This window comes from Anarhichas minor, unplaced genomic scaffold, assembly GCF_050575085.1.
Source record: "Anarhichas minor isolate MPS153535 unplaced genomic scaffold, ASM5057508v1 ptg000011l, whole genome shotgun sequence".
Taxonomy (NCBI): domain Eukaryota; kingdom Metazoa; phylum Chordata; class Actinopteri; order Perciformes; family Anarhichadidae; genus Anarhichas; species Anarhichas minor.
Genome location: NW_027466457.1, coordinates 13,955,221 through 13,976,107, shown reverse-complemented (window position 1 = coordinate 13,976,107; position 20,887 = coordinate 13,955,221). Strand labels below are relative to the sequence as shown.

The 20,887-nt window shown below is 43.0% G+C and overlaps 3 protein-coding genes across 10 annotated transcripts in view; 2 read left to right on the top strand and 1 right to left on the bottom strand.

The window, feature by feature from the left end:
• Positions 1-675: 675 nt before the first annotated feature.
• LOC142948111 (patatin-like phospholipase domain-containing protein 2) lies at positions 676-4,342 on the top strand. The gene is made up of 7 exons (XM_076089994.1): positions 676-862; positions 2,043-2,275; positions 2,361-2,426; positions 3,174-3,383; positions 3,581-3,641; positions 3,753-3,956; positions 4,197-4,342. The coding sequence occupies exons 1-7, from the start codon at positions 676-678 to the stop codon at positions 4,340-4,342; spliced, it is 1,107 nt and encodes a 368-aa protein (XP_075946109.1).
• Positions 4,343-6,146: 1,804 nt separating this feature from the next.
• tdg.1 (thymine DNA glycosylase, tandem duplicate 1) overlaps positions 6,147-20,887 on the bottom strand; it is a 33,696-nt gene continuing 18,955 nt past the window's right edge. For 2 of the 7 annotated variants that reach the window (XM_076089548.1, XM_076089549.1), the window contains 9 exons: positions 9,652-9,812; positions 9,191-9,510; positions 9,017-9,086; positions 8,730-8,865; positions 8,545-8,627; positions 8,348-8,442; positions 8,060-8,231; positions 7,621-7,773; positions 6,147-6,902 (listed from right to left, as the gene is read on the bottom strand). In XM_076089548.1, coding sequence (XP_075945663.1) covers positions 6,775-6,902; positions 7,621-7,773; positions 8,060-8,231; positions 8,348-8,442; positions 8,545-8,627; positions 8,730-8,865; positions 9,017-9,086; positions 9,191-9,510; positions 9,652-9,715 — 1,221 coding nt within the window. In that variant the 5' untranslated portion in view covers positions 9,716-9,812 and the 3' untranslated portion in view covers positions 6,147-6,774. The other 5 variants (XM_076089546.1, XM_076089545.1, XM_076089542.1 and 2 more) reach the window with 5 other exon arrangements.
• Positions 13,847-19,670, top strand: adpgk (ADP-dependent glucokinase). Of its 2 annotated transcripts, none has more exons than XM_076089540.1 (8): positions 13,847-14,011; positions 15,359-15,593; positions 16,203-16,428; positions 16,540-16,602; positions 16,772-16,892; positions 16,992-17,188; positions 17,350-17,448; positions 17,606-19,670. In XM_076089540.1, the coding sequence occupies exons 2-8, from the start codon at positions 15,376-15,378 to the stop codon at positions 18,167-18,169; spliced, it is 1,488 nt and encodes a 495-aa protein (XP_075945655.1). In that variant the 5' UTR covers positions 13,847-14,011; positions 15,359-15,375; the 3' UTR covers positions 18,170-19,670. The 2 variants fall into 2 exon arrangements, with proteins under 2 accessions (XP_075945655.1, XP_075945656.1); XM_076089541.1 differs by having other exon boundaries at positions 13,848-14,011; positions 17,609-19,670.

Sequence of the window (20,887 nt, the reverse complement as noted above, 5' to 3'; positions counted from 1 at the left end):
CTCTCTCATCTCTCATTTAATTTATTGATGTGAACGTCTGCTGATATACTCATATTATGATGCACCATTCTCATGTTATTATCACATGTAGCCCTCCATAATCATCCTCCAAAAAACAAAACAAAGAAAAGATGCAGCAGGATCTATAAATAACAATAATCCACTGACGTTTTAAGGGCTGGGAACTCTTAGATAATTCATTTCATACAGTTAGTTGCTTCATATACATCACTTAAACCTGTACGTCTGTTTCTCTCTGTGTGATGATGTGCAACAAGTTAAAAGCTGGAAGGTACAAGAGGAGGAATCCCTCTAAATGAGATTGTTGTTGTCGTCCCCTCCTGTCATGTACACATTGCTGGTTTTGAAAGTACTTTATGGAAACGGTATCACATGTCGTGCTGCTGGCCTAATTACATTTCGTAAGTGAAGGGACTCCAGCCTGTTTTCTATTTTGAAACATGTGACATTTGAGCCGAGTGACTTTTGCAATAGCAAAGCGTATCCAACTGAAGCACTGCCCATTCCACATGTGGATGCAGTGGAGATAAGAAAATGTCTTCAAGTGAGTATTGATAGGAATCCAAGTGCACCTGCTGAACTCTGGGAGATGATTGAAGAGACCACGGAGGCGACAGAGATGTGGTTTTGAGGTTGATGGAAACCTCAGAGAAGATGTTTGACTGGGACGAGGAGTGGAACATCTCCTTTGCAGGCTGTGGCTTCAGGAGTATTTACTACCTGGGAGCTTTGAGCTGTATCCTGCAGCGGGTCCCACAGCTGGTTCATGGAGCCTCGAAGATCTGTGGAGCTTCATCTGGTTGTCTCGTGGCTGCAGCTCTGACTGTTGGGATTCCCATCGGTGAGTTTGTTGCACATTGCAGACTCAAGTCGTCATGGTCGATGACTTTTATTGGCTGACATTTGTTTTTCTTGTGATGATCAACAAATGCTTTGAGGTTACAGTTTATAATGTAATGAAATCCTTTGTTTCCCTCTCGTTATAATGTTTAAAGCCAACTAAATCTGACCCAAACAGGTAAGTGGTAATTGATTTATTCATTAAGTTATTCATTGACAGTGTGGCAGTGTGGTTCACTACAATGATCATAAAGAACATGTAAAAGCTGTGTGTTTTTAAAACCAAACATTATTAAAGTAATTAGACATGTTTGCTTTCTTTTACACCACTTACTGCACTTCTGACGTGTTTACCACATGTTTTTATTTTTCCTCCTACAGTAGTTGAAGTGCACGGCCATTCACAAAAGGTCAGGGACATGTTATCTCAGAGCAAGTGCTGTTATGTATGCCTGTAGTAATGATTTCACTGACACACACAGAGTTCATGCAATAGTTTGAGCAAATTCCAGAGGTCATGGAGTTTAAAGCGGAGGGAGGCCCAGCGAGGGGAAACACAAGTCACTCACTGTCCTCACATGCACCTACGTGTGGAAATATCACTCAACTTAAGCGTGTTACAGTACAATAATCAGCATGAGAGCATAGTTCATGTCACTAAAGGATTTTTTTGTAACCTTCTTTGAACTGCGAGAAATAATGGCGTCTTAGATACGAGAATAGGAGGAGAATTTGAGCACCATTAGTGTTGGTTGGCGCATGAAGGTGATGCCAACACTGAAGAACATGAACATTATAAATGACAATGAATGGTGGCGAAACCGCAAAAAGGAGAAACAGCCGATATTATAGTGAACTCTATTGAATCTGTGTTTTTATTGAAGAGTATGCTTGCCAGGGTAAAGCAATAAAGCAATAACAACCAAAGAGCAGTGAGATAAGAAACAATCAATGCCCCAAAGAGACATTGATTTCCTTCATTACCCAGAATGCATTTTGCAGCTCGAAGAGTAGGCGCTCAGTGAGTCAAGGGTACAGCTTTTGCTTCTTCAATATACCCAAGATCAAATAGTAACCCCAAATAGCTGAAGAATATATCAAAGCAATATCAAAAGTTGATTCTTTTAAAGGTTGAACGTTATCGACTCTGACTCATCACTATTTACATCTTGCTTCCTCAGAGCAGTTCAGTGCTGATGTTTTGACTCTGGCCAAAGAGGCCAGAAAACACCCTCTGGGAGTTCTCCACCCGACCTTCAGTCTGCTGCGGACTGTACGGGACTCCCTGCTGGAGAAGCTTCCGGCTGACGCCCACCTTCGGGCCTCTGGAAGGCTCTGCGTGTCCCTCACCAGACTGGCTGATGGGAAGAACGTCTTGGTGTCAGAGTTTGACAGCAGAGAGGAGCTCATTCAGGTAGAATGGAGGAGGAGCGGGGGACTGAAATGTTTGCACACAGCATCTGTTCTGAAGTTTTGTTCTGCGTCGTCTACCTTCGCAGGCTCTGATGTGCAGCTGCTTTTTCCCTGTTTACTGTGGTTTCATCCCACCTTCATACCACGGAGTGGTGAGTATGTATATACTGTATTCTGAAGTTGTTGTGAGAGGATTAGAAGGATATGGTTATACAATATGATTTTACCGTGTTCTTTACTTCAAAGCCCCTCTAATCAGATTGTTTTTAATCCTATAAATAGGGGCTTTAAAGTAACTGTGATGAACTTTTTTACAACAATGACTTTAATTGTTATGAAATAGCTTTAATTCTGATGCCTCCATATGACCCGCATAAGTAAACGAGACCATCAGCGAGGCATTTTCTTTAGTTACAAACATAGTTTTAAAACTAATTTCATGGCAGGATGAGAGACTTATTAGAGCTGCTATTCTTCACCCATGTTCACAAGTCATACAACCAATATAGAGCAGTGGATACCAGCTTCTTCACTGACAGCATGCCTCAATAGAGCAGAATGCATTGCATCCAGAAGACATCAAATTTGAAGTCATAGCTAAATGTTCACACTCCTTCTTTAAAGGTCGGGGAGCGACTTCATTCTCTTGTTCAGATGAATGTTATAATAATGCTCTGAATATCGAATTTAGCATCAACACCTGCAGAAGTCCTCTGGGTAATGTAGGACATCTTTAATTGAAGTAGAATTCACAGGTAGAGATGAAAGCACACCAAAAAAGATAGTTATATGTAAAATAATTCCTTGAATGCACCAAACAAATATGTCTTCACCTGAGTGGTAATCCATTTCCATTGCAACACTAGTACGTTCAGTCATGTATCTTTCTTTCTCTTCAGCACTACATGGATGGAGCCCTGAGCAACAACATGCCTCTGATCGAGCAGAGGAACACCATCACTATGTCCCCGTTCTCCGGCGAGAGCGACATCTGCCCCAGAGAGGGAACCTTCAACTTCTTCGAGGCGCACTACGGCAACGTAAGCATCCAGATCAACACTGGCAATGTGCACCGGGTCTGTACGTCCTTCCTCCCTCCCAGACCTGAGGTGGGTGCTTTTTCTTTAAAACAGTGACGGTTGAACATGTTTTAACAGAGCTTTCACAGCAGAGACACAATCTCTACTTCGGTTCTCTGTCACACCTAGAAAATGAATGAAGACAAATTTATCTTGGGATGTGTCGGCAGTTCTCTGTGTTGTAAGAGCAAACAAAGCTTCATGGTTTCCTCTTTTGTGTTTGACAGAAGCTGGCGGAGATCTGTCACAACGGCTACATGGATGCTCTTCATTTCCTGAGAGAAAGAGGTGAGCTCTTCCACCTTCATCCTCCTCACAACTGAGTCCTTGACTTGTCTGGGTAAGCACACACCATGTAGTAACGACTAAAGCGTGTTATGTGTTAACTGTCTGCTATAGATCTGCTTGGAACACGGTGTCTTCTGCACAGTTTGATGGCGGAGACGGACGCAGTGAAACCGGCTTGTTGTGAGCTGGTGAAGGAAGTGGCTCAAGCTAAAGAGTCCAAGCAGACACTGTTGAATGGACAAAACCCTCAGCAGGAAGATCACTGGCGGCTGGGCCTGCATGTCACAGAGAATCTCCCAGCAGGCATCAAGAAAGGTAAGGAGGACAGATGTCAGCAGGTCACAGGTTTGCAAATCAAAGAAAGTTTTAGTTGGCATTAAAAAAGGGGTAAGCGGTGCGATTAAATGTAAGGTTTTTGGTTGTTCAGAGAAATATATGTATACACACTGAGCCACCACATGCTCCTGTGAAGCTCCTCTGTGGAGATCACTACTGTAGACGTGTATTTTAATGGTAAATTGTGTGTGTGTGTGCGCGTGTGTGTGTGTGTGTTAGTGCTGTGTGAGGCCTGCAGGGACAGTCCCTGTGGAGACACTCAGTGGTCTCGGGTCACCCAGTTGCTTCCAGTGAGAGTGCTGATGTGTCTCCTGAGCCTCCTCATGCTGCCCGTTGAGCTGATCTTCTTACTCACCAAAAGGTAAAGTGGTTCGATGGTGCAACCAGAAGGGAACAACAGTCCTTTAGTATTGTTTCTAACACTGGACCAACAGCACACAGTAGCATCACTTTGAGTTTGTACACTCATACTCTGTTGGTCTTTTTTTGTGACAGCATATTATCGCTGTTAACGTCGACCTCAGGTCTCTGCGGGCAGACATGGAGCAGCGAAGTCAAAGACCCCCACAGGTGTGTGCACTGTGAGAACGTTTTACTGAACGTAACCTTGAGGTTATCAAATGAATCATTTTAATCTCAGTTATTGGTTTACATTTATTGGTTACACTTTCTCATCGTAAAAGCCCGACATCTGAAGATGCTTATTCGGTCTTTGTCTTTATGTTCTCCGGTGAGCAGCAGCTCCTCTAACTCAGACCTCAGAGCCCGGACAGGAGGACACAGAAATATCAAACCGCTGACCTCAACAATCGAAACTCTTCATTGGGACAACAACATGACTTCTTCTCCCTCACATCTGTCTGTTCAGGTCCATCCAACTTCTCCAATACACCTGCGTGTGGTAAGGAGACTTTAAGTGAAGTAAAACGGACACTTCATCCACCAGAAACCAGGCAGAAAGCCAAAAAGACTTAAGAACTGCAAATGTAAAACCCTTTTATGAATGGGATATAATATGTATCATATGTCAGATGAATCATTAGAGTAGCTCTACCGATATGTATTATGATCTCTTTACATTTCTGTGTAGAATAAATGCTTGTTTGGATTTGTCTAACTCGTGTGTGTATTGCCTCAACAATGAACTGAGATGGTGACCAAAAGCTTGACTTAACTTTTCCCAATGATCACACTTAAAGTAATGTACCCTGATCTGAATCAAGGTTACCGAGCGCACCTTGTTGTTGAAGGACCAGCATGTTGACCGCAGTTCATAAAACCATTCCAGAGACGTTCCAGAGTCGACAAGAAAACCAAAGCAAAGTTGGTGCCGAATGTGTTTTTCATCTAGAATGTATGAACGTAGATGTAGAGCCTTCTTCTAGGTTCAGTCAAATAAATACTGGTAGTGATGCAATATAGCTGTAGTTTTACTCGTTCACAATTTCATTGTTACAGAATTTATTTTCATAGGAATCTTCCTATGAACTCACATCTGTGAGTTGAAGGTATCATACAAACCCTCGCAAGAATAGATCTTTTTTTCATATTAACATTTGGATGTTTGTCTTGCTTGTTTACTTTATCCATCTCTTATGTGACTTGCACGTGCATGGTACCGTTTAGTCTGTGACAAGCTCTTATGTAATGCTGCTAATGAAAGTTATTGATGCACTGAACTCTTCACCTGCAGCTGATTTTGACCTTAATTCCTCTAGTTTGTTTAAAAGCAGCCCAGCCCCCCGACAGCAGAGCGAGTTTACCGTCACTGACTAAAGCTGAAAGGTTGGGCTGAAGTTAGAGGTCTAGTTTGTAGAGTTTAGTGGCATCTAGGGGTGAGGTTGCAGATTTCGACTGGGGTTTGTCCGTTCTGCTCTAAACAGTGGACACTTGGCGTACTCTGATTCTTAGTTACAGGGGGTTACACCCTACAGAAAACATGCATATTAATACCATATTCCATTCCTGCCAATAGATCCCCCTAAAGACGTTTCAATCCTGTGTTGAATGTGCAAACCATGTTACATGTTTCAGAATCTCACGCACCTTTGTTGCATGTCAACCCTCGTCTTTAATGTTTTCTTTTTTAATATAATCTCTACAAAACAAAACGCCTCGGTTATCTTCACCATCAGTTCACAGTGAAATGACTGAACACTAGTCCAATAATATAGAAAAAGGCTTCATCAAGACGTTTTAATGGACACGTTTCATAAAAGTCCTCGCGAATGACATTTTCATAAACATACAAAATGTAATCCTAAAATTCCTAAAGCCCCAAAAAAAATAAAAAGTGATGATAAAAGAGGAAAGTATAACCTGTAACATGTTGAAAGGCTTGCCAGGAATTCCCTCTGTGGAATCTCTAACATGCATGATGAGTTCATCCAGTGATCACTTTGCATCGCGGTCAGTTCATAGCACCATGAGGGTAAAACTAAAATACCCAAATCACAGAGGATCATAACGGCTCACACTGATCGATCAAACCATCCGGAGGTTCATCTGTGAATGTTTACACTCGCTGCATCATCGTGCAGTACGAAGGCAACACAGACGCTTAAATACATGACCTTCTTCAAAGACAGTCGAGCATCATTGTCAAGTCCCTGATTTCACATATTTAAAAAGGGACTGCCGTGAAGATGATCATACATTAGTACAAGACCACAAACAAAAGGAAACAAAGAAAATGCAGAGAGAATAATCCCCAAAAACGCTACGAAAAAAGTCCATCTATGTGTGTATGTTCCACTCGGACGCTAATAAAAAAAGAAAAGGATCTAAAGTCTTTTCCTTATACGGGGGCCTCCTTTGGAGCCCCGCCGATGTCTGGGATCTGGTCTGCGAAGGACTGGGTCATCCACTGTCCGTCTGGGAGCTGGCCCTCTGGTATCTGGGACGTGGTCGCCTCCTGTGCTCCTTCTGAAGACAGACAACACTCAGACTGAGGATAATGTCACAGAACTGAAGTCTATTTATGTTTGATAGCAGCTCCAGACCAATGATACAGGATTATTTGTAAATATTGAATCACAGATCGTTGTGTTCATGCTGCACACACGTTTACCGGTAGTTAGTCCCGTTTCATTGTGTATACTTACACACACACACAGGAGACCGGGTTACTCAGGGAAATCAGGATTGTACGCAGGACAATTTAGTGAACATCAATCCACATTTGGAGACATGCAACAGCTCAGTAATTTGATTTCTCCCCCCCCCCCCCGACTTAATTTTGCAAGAGTGACTTAGTTATTGGAGGACGGGCTGGTCTGGTTAGAAACTCTCTTACATGGAAAAGAAAAGTTTCTTTCCAGGAGAAATCAGGTTTGTCTGCCCTGATCAAAGAATCTAAAATGAACATGCTGGTTACTAAAATAAATACTCAACCATTTGTATATCAATTACTCACCCTGTGTTACCTTTAACTCCTTAAAGAAAACTTTTCTTGCATGCCTCTACGGTGAAAGAATTAAAAAACACAGTAATTAATATACAAATGGTACTTCTGTGGGTGAAGTATTCCTTTAAGTTCATGTAAAGAAGCTGACTGAATCACAGCTGAGCACTAACACAAACATTTACCTTAAAAGATGTTTCAAATATAAAGCGTGCAGAGTGGAACACACTCGACTGTTACCTGTGTTTTCTGCAGTGGAGAACGTACAGTGACCGTTGGTCTGGCTTTTGGCCGCATCCCCTTCGGCTCCTCTCTCTGCATACACTCCACCGAAGGCATCTTCGTAACCGGGATCGTACTGCTCCTCCTTTATCGCCATCCTCTTGGCATCCTCTGTTCACGTAAAAAAAAGAGGGGAAGGTAAACGCCAAACGCAGGATTATAAAATGAGGATGTCCTGAAACGCACAAGATATCGAGCCAATGATGCGACTGTCACTGCCTATGAGCATTAATTCTTCATTTAACTACTTGTTTCTAAATGATGGTTATATGTAGTTTGTCTTCAGTGTGCCACAATGCTTCTTTTATAGTTTCACTTTAAGAAAATAAAGATGTGTAACTGCCGGCTGGATGACTTTAAACAAACCACACGTCCGTCCGTCCACCGTCGTGCTTACCCTTAGCCAACGACAGGTTGAATGAGTAATCGACCTCCTCGATCTCGGTGGGCTTCCGGACCCCCTTCAGCTGATCCCTGAGCTCCCTCAGTTTGATGTAGAAGTGCACTTTGTCCTGAGCTCGAGGGAACTGAGCACAGCGAGCGCTGGACGAGGGCATCAGATACAGAGCCTGCGGAGGGGAGAGCGCCGTCGGATCAGCACCTCAAACGCCATCTACATGAAAATCCATTTTGAGAGGCTACCTTTCATCGATACGTGAGGACAGTGAAGCGGTCGAGGACTCACCACGTCACAGTCGGGGATCTTGTGTGGCTGCAAACCAAAATCAAGTTTCTTTGGTTTCTTGCCAAACATCTCTCTGCAGAACATTTCATAGATGCCTTTGGTGGGATGGGGGGGCAGAAGAACAGAAAATATGACTTACGTTAATGTTGAAGAATAACTTAACTGTAACCGTTGGTGTGTGGCGGTAGAGTGCTTACATTTTCCATTAAAAACAGCAATAAGAGGCTTGAATTTCTTCAGCTTCTCTACGAGGATTTTGCCTCCTTCACGCAACTCTTTACTGTCGGGATGAAAACAAAAGAAAAATGATGTTGTTATGTGTTTAGAACAAAGTTCTAAACACAAAGCGAACATGATGGTGAGCGACAGTCTTTGGACCTACGTTGAGAGGTCTTTGCTCCCTGGTGTCGCCCTGGCCACCATGTTGGTGAAGCCCATTTTGTACTTGCCAGGCAGGGCGGTGTCGCTCATGTGGTTGAGCAGCTCCTCAGTAAACCCAGACAGAAAGAGGCACTTCCCTGAAATGTAAAAGTGACCTCGTCATTTATCTCTCTGGGCCAACAAAAGCAGACGCTGAAGTCTGAAGTTAATGGTGTCACAGCTTCATCTTCATTTAAAACATGTAAGGAGCAACTTACGACTCAAAATCATTCTTATCGGATAACTTACAGAAATGATTTCCAGGACCTGGAAACCACCGTCCAATGAAAGCCGCCATCAGTCCAGGGTTGATACCAATCTGGAAAAAAAGCAGCGCATGTTTTTTGAAGCTTACAAACCCCAAAATCATTGCTGACAGCACAGTGTTTGGCTCCAGCACAACAGTTGAGCAGGGAATCTTACAATGACATAGTCCAGGTTGTATTCCAGCAGGTCTGGCAGAGTTTTTGTCATGACTTCCTCCTCCGACATTCCCTTGAAGCGGTCGATTTTCCTCTTCACCTTCTTGAAGCTCTCATCTATCTTCTCTTGCTTGCCATCTGCCTGAGCCTCAGCGGCCTTCTTGGATTTAGGACCGGGTTTGGCTTTCGGTGCATTTGGGTCCTTAGGTGGCTTTGGTTCCTTGGGGACTTTTGGTGGTTTTGGTGGCTTTGGTGCCTTGGGGACTTTAGGTGGTTTTGGTGCCTTGGGTTGAGCTGCTCTGCCTCTTTTTTTGGCTGGAGCTACAAGAAAAGTTCAGAGAGGAGACGTGAAAAGGAAGACCTGCCTGAATCTGTTGACACATAGTCATGCATGTATATCTGATCTGACCCAGAACCAGCTGATCTATAAACTGTGAGGGAGTTCAAAGGGGATCGCAGTACGTTTTGCCGGGTTGGCAGGTTCCTGCTCCTCCATCATGGGTTCTGGATAAGCCATGTGTGCCATGGCCGTCTCTCCCGTCTGCCCCTCTGGGTAGTGAGACTGGTGGTTGAAGCCGGAATATTGGGCCTGGAGAGCTTGAAACTGCTGTGCAGACTGAACCCTGTGAGGAAGAATGATTGTAAAACAAACAGGGGGATGTATTAATACGAGTGGAATCACAGCGGGATGTGCTGCAGGGTTGAAGCTCAGTTAGACCAGTGCGTTATGTAACAATGGAAGCACCGTGTGCTTTCTTTCTCTATTAGTGTTAACCAGCGAGGATGTAGAATTCAGTTTGATAAATTCTTAAATATAACCGATGGCACATTTATTTATGTATACATCATACTATGAACTTTTGCACAAAACTACATTTTAAACTGTTCAGCTCTTTCATTTTAATTCTGTAATTGTATATTTTAAACCTACTCTCTGTTTGCTGTTATGCACCAAAGCAAATTCCTTGTATGTGAAAACCTACTTAATGAACCGGATTCTGATTTTGATGCAAAATGATCATGAGTCAGTTAATCCTCATGAAGGATCGGTTCCTTTATGTTACCTTAATTATTAGGTCCAGATTGTTTACCAGGTTATTGAATGACGCTTGTATTTGGTAAATTTATTCAGTTGGAGGCAACTTAGAGAGATATTTGTGGAGCTTTGTTTGAATGAAAGTTTTGATTGATTGCATGTCTGTTGTATAAGTTTGCATTAGTTTCAGCGTGGTGGACCCAATGAGCCGGAGTGTGTATGATTCAAAAAAGGACAATATACAGATCACTCTGCAGAGTTGTGTGCACACCAGATGGAAAGGCCACACTGTCTGCTCCCAGTCAACAACGGTTAGTGAAATGAAGACACTGTAGAAACACAATACATCCTATGAATCATTCCACCAAAGAGACGCTTCCTTTTATTTGTCCCTGCACTGAAACAAAACAATAGACACAAAACTGTAAATCATCAGTGGTAAAACAAAACTCAAATAAGGGGCACACATGCTTTAATTTCATTTTCATCACACTTTGCCATTCGGAGGTTAGCAGCTATGATGTGTACGGCCAACACTGTGGTGTGGAGGAAGACTCACCACTGCTGAAGATACTCCGGGGAGACAACAGGGAATCCATTCAGCTTGTCTTCCATCTTTTGGGTGGTTTGACTTTATCGAATAAATCAATATGCAAATTGAGGAAAAGAATTGCTAGGTGATGCACATGTGGTTTAGAATATTAAGAGTCTGGCAGTGTATATGAATCTGAATGCATGTGCCAGGGCATTTTAGACAAACTGTTGGCAACAAAAAAAAAAAAAAGGTAAAACCACGAGATAAACAATACCGACAAAAGGATGACGATGGCGGAAACACAATACAACAAAGTTAAAATAGCCATTACAGGCCCCACTTCATGAAAAGTACAACAGTGCATATTCTTCCCAGCAAACTCTGCGACAACACTGCTAACGTTTCACCTGCTATGCTAACTAATAAGCTAAATCCGAATGGAAACCAGTTAACGTTATTCATTTCAAATAGCTTTAAAATAACGTTACACTGCTAGCAAGTAAATATATGAGTGTGTTGCTATCTCGTTGAAATCACATACGTTTCGTATTCCGGGAGATAAGATTAATTTTATTGTTAAAAAGCAATTCAGCAGCAGTGCCACAAGTGCAGCTAATATTAGCCAACAGCTAGCTGTTCAGCTAACTTAGCATGGATGAATGGTTTCGGGTCCACTGAGATTCCTCGCGTATAAATTGCACAGACTTTACCGGTATTTTAAAAACCCTAGACGTACCTGTTTTGGGTAAGGTCTAAACGAGTATCTTCTGTTCGTATAACCGTTATTTTTCCATCTATCCCGCTTTTCTATTCACAACATATGCGGTGCAACAGAGGCAACAAAGACATGACAGCCCCGCCGGTCAACTTTGACACCGGACGATCTCAAGTCTAAGACGTAGGGGTCCGAGAAGAAATATATATCTGAGTATAACTGAGAAAAATGACGCAAAGGGGCCTATTTAATACTATTTACTGTTATTAAGGTTCATTCGCTAAGCCCTTGAATATTGTGTTTTTACTGTAAACTACACAGTAAAATAAAAATCGTATCCACCTATTGTATAATTGGTATGAGCTGCTCGACTTTTAAAGTCTGATTTGCTGAATTTCTATTGGCTGAGGGTCTGTGACGTCTTTAAAGGGTATGTTTGCAGCTTGGTGACGTTTTTTCTGTCTGCCCAATAAATATATAAAAGTTTATTTTATTTAATCCTTGGGTCAACCCCAGAAGTTGTCATTGCACTACTGTACTCTACAAAAAAACACAAGTTTATAATACTTACACATTTTGTTCAGTTTGGTCATCTTCACGTTTTTCATCAGCAGAGGTAAATAAACTAATGTTAGGCTATGGACGAACTACACAACAAGGCTGTAAAATGGTCAACAGGATGGTGTTTTGTAGTTTTTTTCACAGTTGTTCTATTATATTATATTTTATATATATAGATATATACTGTATATATCTATATATCTATATATATGTGTGTGTTTTATACTATACTGAATATTATTATACGACATATATATATATATATATATACTGTATATATAAACATCGAACAAAAAGTTCGGAAATTAGTGTTTGGTAGATTATTTCTCTGTTGTAACAATGCTTCCTGGCAATGAATTTTATACAGTTGGAAAGCCTGTTTAGTTACCTTTTAAATGGTGCCCCATTTGTAAGGAACCTGCATTTGTGGGATGAGCAGCACAGCTGAGTATGTGGGTTGCGCCCATGAAAGATTTGCCAAATCTTCTCTGCCAATGCCAAACAGCTTATTCTGCTGTTGCTATTGACTGTCAGGCGCGTTTGCACTGGTGTCTGCAACACCTGCACTGGAACCTGAACATGTGGAGGAACGTTATGTTCAGCGATGAGTCCAGATTCTGCCTAGGGAAGTTGGATCGTAGGGTCAAAGTGTGGAGAAGACGGGGAGAACACTATGCTGATTGCTGCACCGATAGAGTAACACCTTTTGGTGGAGGCAGTGTGATGGTGTGGGGCGGCATCTCCATCACTGGAAAAACGAGGCTTGTCTTCATTGAAGGCAATCTCAATGCAGAGAGATATCGAGATGAGATTCTGCAACCAGTGGCAATCCCATTTCGCCACAGTCTGGGACCGAACTCCATCCTCTAAGTCTCTAAGATGACAACGCTCGCCCCCACAGAGCGGGGTTTATCAGAGACTACCTCCAGAATTTGGGAGTAGAGAGGGTGGAATGGCCTACCAGCAGTCCTGACCTCAACCCAAGTGAACACTTGTGGAACCAGCTGTTCGTGCCAGAGTGACCAACACAACCACGTTGGCTGACTTGCGACAAATCCTGCTTGAGGAGTGGAATGCCATCCCACAGCAGTGTGTGAGCAGGCTGGTGACCAGCATGAGGAGGAGGTGTCAGGCTGTTGTGGCTGTGTATGGTTCTTCCACACGCTACTGAGGCTAAATGAATAAATTGTAAAATTGCCAATATGTCTTGTTTCTTCCTTGTTACTGATAGACTTCAATCATCCAATCCACCATACAACACCAAACAAGAGTCAATAGCAAATAAGCAGAATAAGCTGTTTGGCAGAGAAGATTTGGCAAATTTTTCATGGGCACAACCCACATACTCAGCTGTGCTGCTCATCCCACAAATGCATGTTCCTTACAAATGGGGCACCGTTTGAAAGGTAAATAAACAGGCTTTCCAACGGTATAACATTTATTGCCAAGAAGTATTGTTAAAACAGAGAAATAATCTACCAAACACTAATTTCCGAACTTTTTGTTCGATGTTTATATTATACTGAATTCCCTGTGAGGGTGACAAAAATAAGATGTCCTGACGTGTTTATCAAAGTGTTATTTACTGCTTCGTGTTGGAATACATGTTAAATATTTAACTGCAAAGTAGTAAAGCGTGTTTGATACATACATTTTTTGCATTAAATCATACTGGGATGTTTGCTGAAATTGATTGGATGGCCCTACCTAGAAAATGATCCACCAGCCGCCACTGCTCTGTACTCTTGAATGTACAGCCTATATGAAATGTATCCTGTAGTGGCGCATGCGCAGAGCGGTACCCGGAAGTTGCTGTGTCTTCCAATCATTCCGCCTTCGATGCAACGACTTCTTCAGTCACTTCTCAGTCCACCAGCGGTGTTATTCAGCACACTGAATGCTGTTTGTGTAATTCACCAGGACACAGGATTGTCTTCCTGACTCACTAAACTTGGAGCCTGCAAATTATCAGTCGGTACGTGCCGCTAAGAAGCTGCGAAGCTACTTCGGTTTTAACAAAACAAGAGCTGCTATCAAGCTGAGGCGTGCGACAGTTAGCAGGAAAAGTATTTTTGCTCTTAGACTCTAAATTAGATTGCCTGCTAAATTGTGCTACAAGCTAATTGCTACTGTCAGATCAGCTTTGATTAACTGAAGCCTAAAGATTCACCCTGTGTGCTGGTGCTAGCATGTTAGCTAACCAAATTGTGTGTGTGTGTGTGTGTGTGTGTGTGTGTGTGTGTGTGTGTGCGCGCGCGCGCGCGTGCGTGTACGTTTGCAGTAACTTAACCCCTGTATTCTGTACCGTAAAGTACATACTGGCAAAGTTGCAGTGTTTCTTAGTGGTTGTGTTATGGTTGTCTCATGGTTGTTATGTTATGGTTGTCTCATGGTTGTCATGTTATGGTTGTCTCATGGTTATGTTATGGTTGTGTTATGGTTGTCTCATGGTTGTGTTATGGTTGTGTTATGGTTGTCCCAGTACTCTGAGTAGTAACAGTATCTGGTAACATGACTGTTGAACTTATGTGGGAACTGTAGCGATGTGTATGTGAGAAATTCAATCTTTTTGATAACACTAATTTGCAAATACAAGTTGAATGTTTGTTTTTACCTCTGTGCAGCTTTGTTGTCCTTTTTTGTTTTTAGCTGTTTCTGTGTAAGTACATTGAGAGCAACGAAAAATTATTTTGATCATAGATTCATCGCTTGAGTTATTTTTCAAGCACAAATGTCATTTCAACATTTGATGCTTTTAGATTCTCAGATGGGAGAATTTGTTGCTTTTCTTGGTCTTCGTGGTAGTACATTTATTATTTGGAGGTTTTGGACCGTTGGTCGGAGAAAAGAAAAATAAACACATTGGATGACTTGACCATTGTTTTTTAAACTGACAGTAAATATTCAATTTGAAATAATGTAACTCCAAGAATAGTAGCAAATTCTCACGTTTGAGAACCTGCAACCATCAAATGTTTGACATTTTTATTTAAAAAATATAAATTTGATTATCAAAATAACTGCTGATTAACTTATTGTTTCTGCTCCAATTCAAACAGCTGTTTTTCAATTATATTGTTTATCAATTTTCTGCTCAATCATATGAAAATGTTATCAAAGTTAATTGTTTGAAGCAAGCTGTCATTCAAGACTATTCAATTAGTCAAAGGTTTTCTTTTTCACATGCGAGTTTGACGAGTATTTACTTATTTTTAAAGACTTATGTCTTTGAACGCTGAACCTTGGCATGCAGCTCAACACACAACAATCACTTTTGAACGGTTGAAATGAGAGAAGTGACAGCTTTTTCCTTTCGCTGCAGGAGTGTGTGGGAGCATCATGTGGAGGAAGGCTTCAGCAGCGGCCCTGCTGGCGTTAGCTGTTGGCTACTTCTACCACGGCAGCCCGGACCTGCCGGAGCAGATCCTGCAGTACATCGGCCTGCCAAACTTTCAGCCGTCGTCTCAGAGTCAGAACAGCCTGGAGCAGGTGATCTCCAGCGCCTGGGAGACTCTGATAGTTCTGCCGACCCGCCAGTGGAGCAAAGTGGCAGTAGGGTGAGTTTTAGAGGGTTGGACTGTGAGATATAGACGCCTCACCTTCTGGCAGCTGAAGGTGATCTCCTGCTCACGGCGGCATGTTTAGAGGCGGTAATCAGCTCTGCTGGTGTGAAGGAATGTGTTGTCAGGAGTCCCAACTCAGAGGGCTTGGTTCTATACCGAGCCTAAAGCCTTTTAGGATGCTTTAGAATAAAACCGGATCAAGGTGTAAGGTGGTGATTGGCTGGACTTGAAGGACTGCCTACTAGAGGGATGGACAGATTGTTTCTACCAATAGAGAGGGGGTGGGGCATCACCTGAAGTTACTTTTTAAGGCTTGTTTTTTATTTCACCGTGTCCTTAAAACAAGCCGTCCTGTTTACATTTTAAATTATTTCTCTGCATCTGCACAAAACTTACTGACACACATGCTGACACCAGACTATTCTGAGCCTTTCTAACAGCTGCTCATTTCTCCAATTTAGTCTGATCAGGCTACCAGCAGACCTTTAAAAAAAAAAAAAAGTATCTTAATATCTTCCAGATTATTTTTCAGTAAAAGCCATATGACAATTAAATGATCAACTAATCAAATAACCCATACTCGTTCTCTCCTCTCATTGTAAGGGTGAATGCCTGTGTGGACGTGGTCGTCTCAGGAGTGGGACTGCTGCAGGCTATGGCGGTGGATCCGGGTGCCGGCCTGGATCACGAGGTGCTGCACTCCAAAGAGGACTTGAAGGAAGCCTTCATCCATTACATGGAGCGCGGGGCCGCTGCCGAGCGCTTCTTCAGCGACCACGAGGCCTTTCAGAGGATCGCGCGCGCAGCAGCAGAGTACCCCGGTGCGAAGGCAAGGCGACCTCACTTCCCAAACTTCTTGTTGTTGTTGTTATTAAGTCCTTTTTTTTTTTTTAAATAAATGTTCTTCCTCCTGGTAAAATTTACGTGTGTCTTTTTCCAGCTGTATGTGGGAGGGAATGCTGCTCTCATTGGTCAGAAGCTCGCCACCTACCCTGATCTAATGGTACAACAGCATGTTTTCAGCAAGAAACAATAAACAAAAAGTGAAAACATGTTCTTTACATTTTCACATGTGTTTTTAAAGTATGGAAAGTGTTTGGGCAGCCCGCTAAACACAGTATTGTCGTGTAGTTCAGAAACCCCGGCCTTTAAACGACTGTTTTATGCCACAGGTCTTGTTATGTGGGCCGGTTGGTCCTAAACTTCACGAGATGCTGGATGAGCAGATCGTCGTTCCCCCGGACTCTCTGCAGGAGACGGAAGAATTTCACCTCATCCTGGAGTATAAAGCGGGTAAAGACACGAACAAGCTTCAGCTTCTACAGGATCTCTTACTTCATCGTTAAGATGTGTTGATGCAGCAGTTGTATTTGGTTCTTTATCTGTTTCCAGGTGAACAGTGGGGTTCAACTCAGGCACCTCAAGCCAACCGCTTCATCTTCTCTCACGACGTGTCCAACGGGGAGATGAGCTCCCTGGAGACGTTCGTGGCGAGCCTGGACGAGTTCGAGCCCGACCTGGTCATCCTGTCGGGGCTCCACATGATGGAGGGTCAGGGCAGAGAGCTGTGGGAGGAGAGACTGAAGGAGGTCAGTGGCTGAAAGCTGTCCTCTACAGTCTCTTACAGAGATTGTATTAATTATTCATAACAAAACATGTAATTTTATTCACAGTATGTTGCTCAAGGAATCTGCATGCTCACATTTCGGTGCAGCTCATCTCACATCTTTTACTTGCTTTCTCTTCGCAGGCCGTGTTAGCCATATCTGATATTCGTCACGATATTCCCATCCACTTGGAGCTGGCGAGCATGACGGACAAAGACTACATGAACAGCATCATGCAGGAGGTACGTGTGCAAAAACGTGTCGTGTCTGAGAGTCTTTTTCATGTGGTGAACCTCACAAAGCCCTTCACAGAGAGTGTGCTCAAAACCCACAAATCCCAAAAGGGTTCTGTATATTTCATTGAAGTCTCTTTCCTCTGTTTCTCTGTTTCCCTGTTAGCAGGTTATGCCCATTGTCAACTCCATTGGGCTGAACGAGCAGGAGCTGCTCTTCCTCTCTCAGGCTGGTGAGGGGCCTCACTCACACCTGGATGCCTGGAAAGGCATTCCGGACGTGGGCCGGGTCAGCGACATCCTCCTCTGGATCCTGGAGCAGCACGGCCGCAGCGAGCCGTCGTCCGAAGCCGACCTGACTCGCATTCACTTCCACACGCTGGCCTACCACATCCTGGCTACGGTGGACGGATACTGGGGGAACCAGGCGGCGGCGGTGATGGCTGGAGCGCGCGTGGCCAGCAGTCAGGCCTGCGGCCTCCAGTTGGTTGACGCCGGCAAAGTGGAGCTCAAGGCCCCGCTGGAGTTTCACAGCTCGCACGCCGAGCCACGAGAGAAGCTGTTGCTGAACCCCGCAGAGCCCGTCACCATGTGGCGCCGAGGAAACGTCACCTTCCACCTGACCGTCGTGCTGGTCTGCAAACAGCCTCTCCGGACAGTGGGGCTCGGGGACGCCATCTCAGCAGAGGGACTAGTGTACTCCGAGATAAAGACCCAGCAGCCCTTCTAAAGGGTTCGCTTGAATCGGACATTCCGTTTGTGTGGAAGGCTGCGGTTGTTGGGTTTGGAGTTCTATACTTGTTCGGGCCTCCGTGCCCTGAACCAGTTTCTGTGTCTTCCTTCCCGAAGCTCCAAACTGAGTTTAAGAATGTGAATCGTAGGCGATAGTTTTAGATCCTGCCCGGTGACTCCTGCAGCCGGCTCCGGTCTCCTCGGTTCTCCCTCCTCGAGTCCTCCAGCAGACACAGAAACCGAGGCAGAACTTAACATGTGACCGGGCTGCGAGGCGGCCTAACTCTATGCACCGGCCGCAGCTCAAAGCCATCTCCACAAACTCCAAAGAGTTTTGTTGGCTCACCTAATTTACTTCGACCTGCATATCTTAAGTATGCTGTGCCTTGGGAAAATACAAGAATCTAAAAGTTATAATAGTTTATTCATATTTCAGAGCCAACCAAACTTAAAACTCAGCGTTACATCATACATTTCTGAGATAGACATGAATTCACACACATTCTGTTTGACTGGAAACTGATGAGCGTCTTCCTATATTGTAGAATCTAAGTGGTATTTTTGATGTTCTGTGTATCTTCAACTTTTTTGGTGGCATTCACGTCAGAGTCACGAGTCACTAGACCACTTGAAAGCTCGAGCTCTGTACGAGTAAAAACTGTTAACTCGATATACTTGACATTTTTGTTATTTGTCCCGAGAGGATAAAAGTGTGACGAAGTTTGTGTTTTCTCAGCTTTTGGCCTAAGCACTCCCGCTCTAAAGATGTTTGTAAACTTGTAATCTCTGTTGCGTATAAGTCACTGATACAGCGTCCGTAAAACAGTTTTTTGTCAAATGTTGAAATTCTACACTTATAAATGCAAACCTGGTTTTGAAGGGGATCCTTCTTTATGCAGCTAAGCAGAGTTTACAGTCGGGTCGGGTGATTAACGTAAAAGTTTTGTCATTAAAGTAAGTTTCAGGTCAAATATAATTTGTAAATGCGCCATATGTTATCTGGGTTACGGTACTAGTTTCTTTGTTTACTCGTCTGTTGTACTTTCTTTTCAGTTGTCGCTTTCGCTCACTTATAAAATGTGACTATGTAAACTGATTGGCTGGAAACACCAGGGAAAGCTTCCTAGCTCTTGTGTATGGGTACATTTTGCGTTTGTTTGTTGTTTGTTGTTTTCTGAGGTGACTTAGGAACGCTATATACAGTACGTAGCTGTCAGAACAATGTGTTTGTATACCTCACACGGCCACTGAAGGCCTGCAATAATGGAGTCTTAATGCAACAAAACGATATCTGTCATTTTGTTGAGCAGAATAAATTCTTTGCACTAGTACAAAGTGGCAGGTGTGCCTGCAAAGGTGAATGTAACCTCCGAAGCCCCCCTTTATCTTTAGCAAGTACAATCTATTCATCTGATAGTTTGTGTCTCATGTTTTTTAACAGTTGTAACTGTCGACCCATTTCATTTACTTGTAGTTTGTCATTAAAATATGTACGGAGAGTAGAAGCTTTTTATTGTGGCGCTGCAGATCAGGGGCGTCGTTAGGCCTATTTTAGGGGGGCTAAAGCCCCCCTAAATGTTCTTCAGGCCCCCCCAAATAATTTGGCATTATTGGCTTTAAAAAAAAAAAATTAAACTGTTGTTTCTCACATGGACAAGTTATTTATAACTCTAACATGCTACATATGTGCGTGCGTTCTGGTTTGTATGTTTTCTCCCCCTTCAAATTACAATCCAACAGCCTATCATCATACTTAACGATATAAAGTTGACACTGTCAGGTCCATTCTCCATCCATTGTGTGCAGTCCCTTTAATAATTAGGATTTGGGAGTGATGCGGATATGAAAGGTAGTTTATCCGTCTTTCCTTTACAAGCAGGAAAATTATTTCTCTCTTTATTTGAGAAAAGTTCATATTTGTGTTTCACTATGACCCTGAAATTCTGTCTCTTGTGTTATCATATACTGAATGCAAGCAAAACTACAGAGCAAAATCACACTCTTTCTGATTGAACCAATCTATGAACTGTCTGAAACAATGGCTATCCACGGCCCCAAATGGGCCCCAAAAAAAATTGCCGCGCTATGCGCGCAAAAACGACACTCCCCTTGGGGCTAAGCCCCCCTTTCTTTGAATCCTAGAAACGCCCCTGCTGCAGATTATTCTGCATATTTGCCAATATATGCCAACTTGCAATAGGATCACACCAGCTGCAATGTTAAATCGGGGCAGGGGCATGAAGTGGGGGGGGGGGCAATGGCCACGCCCAGCCTCCAACTGGACCTTCATTTTGAACTCGACTACACGCCTGTAAAGTTTCGTGACTGCATCTTGTACAGTTGCGACACTACAGCGGTGATTAAATAGAAACACTTGGCAAAGTACTTTTTCAACCTCTTTAGTCGTTCCTGCTACAGTAGCGTTCTCCAGGACCACATGTTGCCATGATGACACACACACACACAGACTGCAGGTGAAAACAACACTAGTGACGCTGTCGCGGTTATAAATAGTGAGTTTTAAAAGATGTTCAAAGAGTCCATCAAAAACCGATGAGTGGATCAGAAATGCAAAATGTGACGTAATATAGAGAAAACATTTGTGCTGGAACAATTAGGTAGCTACCAATATTCATCTGGCTGTTAAAATGATCGTATTTGTGTAGGCTAAAGATGATAAAAACAGTCTTTTTTTTCTACTTATATACAGAACAAT

Coding starts and splice junctions, on each gene's coding strand:
- LOC142948111 (XM_076089994.1), top strand. CDS start 676: ATGTTTGACTGGGACGAGGAGTGGAACATCTCCTTTGCAGGCTGTGGC. Junction 2,276..2,360: donor GCAGAGAGGAGCTCATTCAG/GTAGAATGGAGG, acceptor CTACCTTCGCAG/GCTCTGATGTGCAGCTGCTT. Junction 2,427..3,173: donor CACCTTCATACCACGGAGTG/GTGAGTATGTAT, acceptor CTTTCTCTTCAG/CACTACATGGATGGAGCCCT.
- adpgk (XM_076089540.1), top strand. CDS start 15,376: ATGTGGAGGAAGGCTTCAGCAGCGGCCCTGCTGGCGTTAGCTGTTGGC. Junction 16,603..16,771: donor CCACCTACCCTGATCTAATG/GTACAACAGCAT, acceptor TTTATGCCACAG/GTCTTGTTATGTGGGCCGGT. Junction 17,449..17,605: donor TGAACAGCATCATGCAGGAG/GTACGTGTGCAA, acceptor TTTCCCTGTTAG/CAGGTTATGCCCATTGTCAA.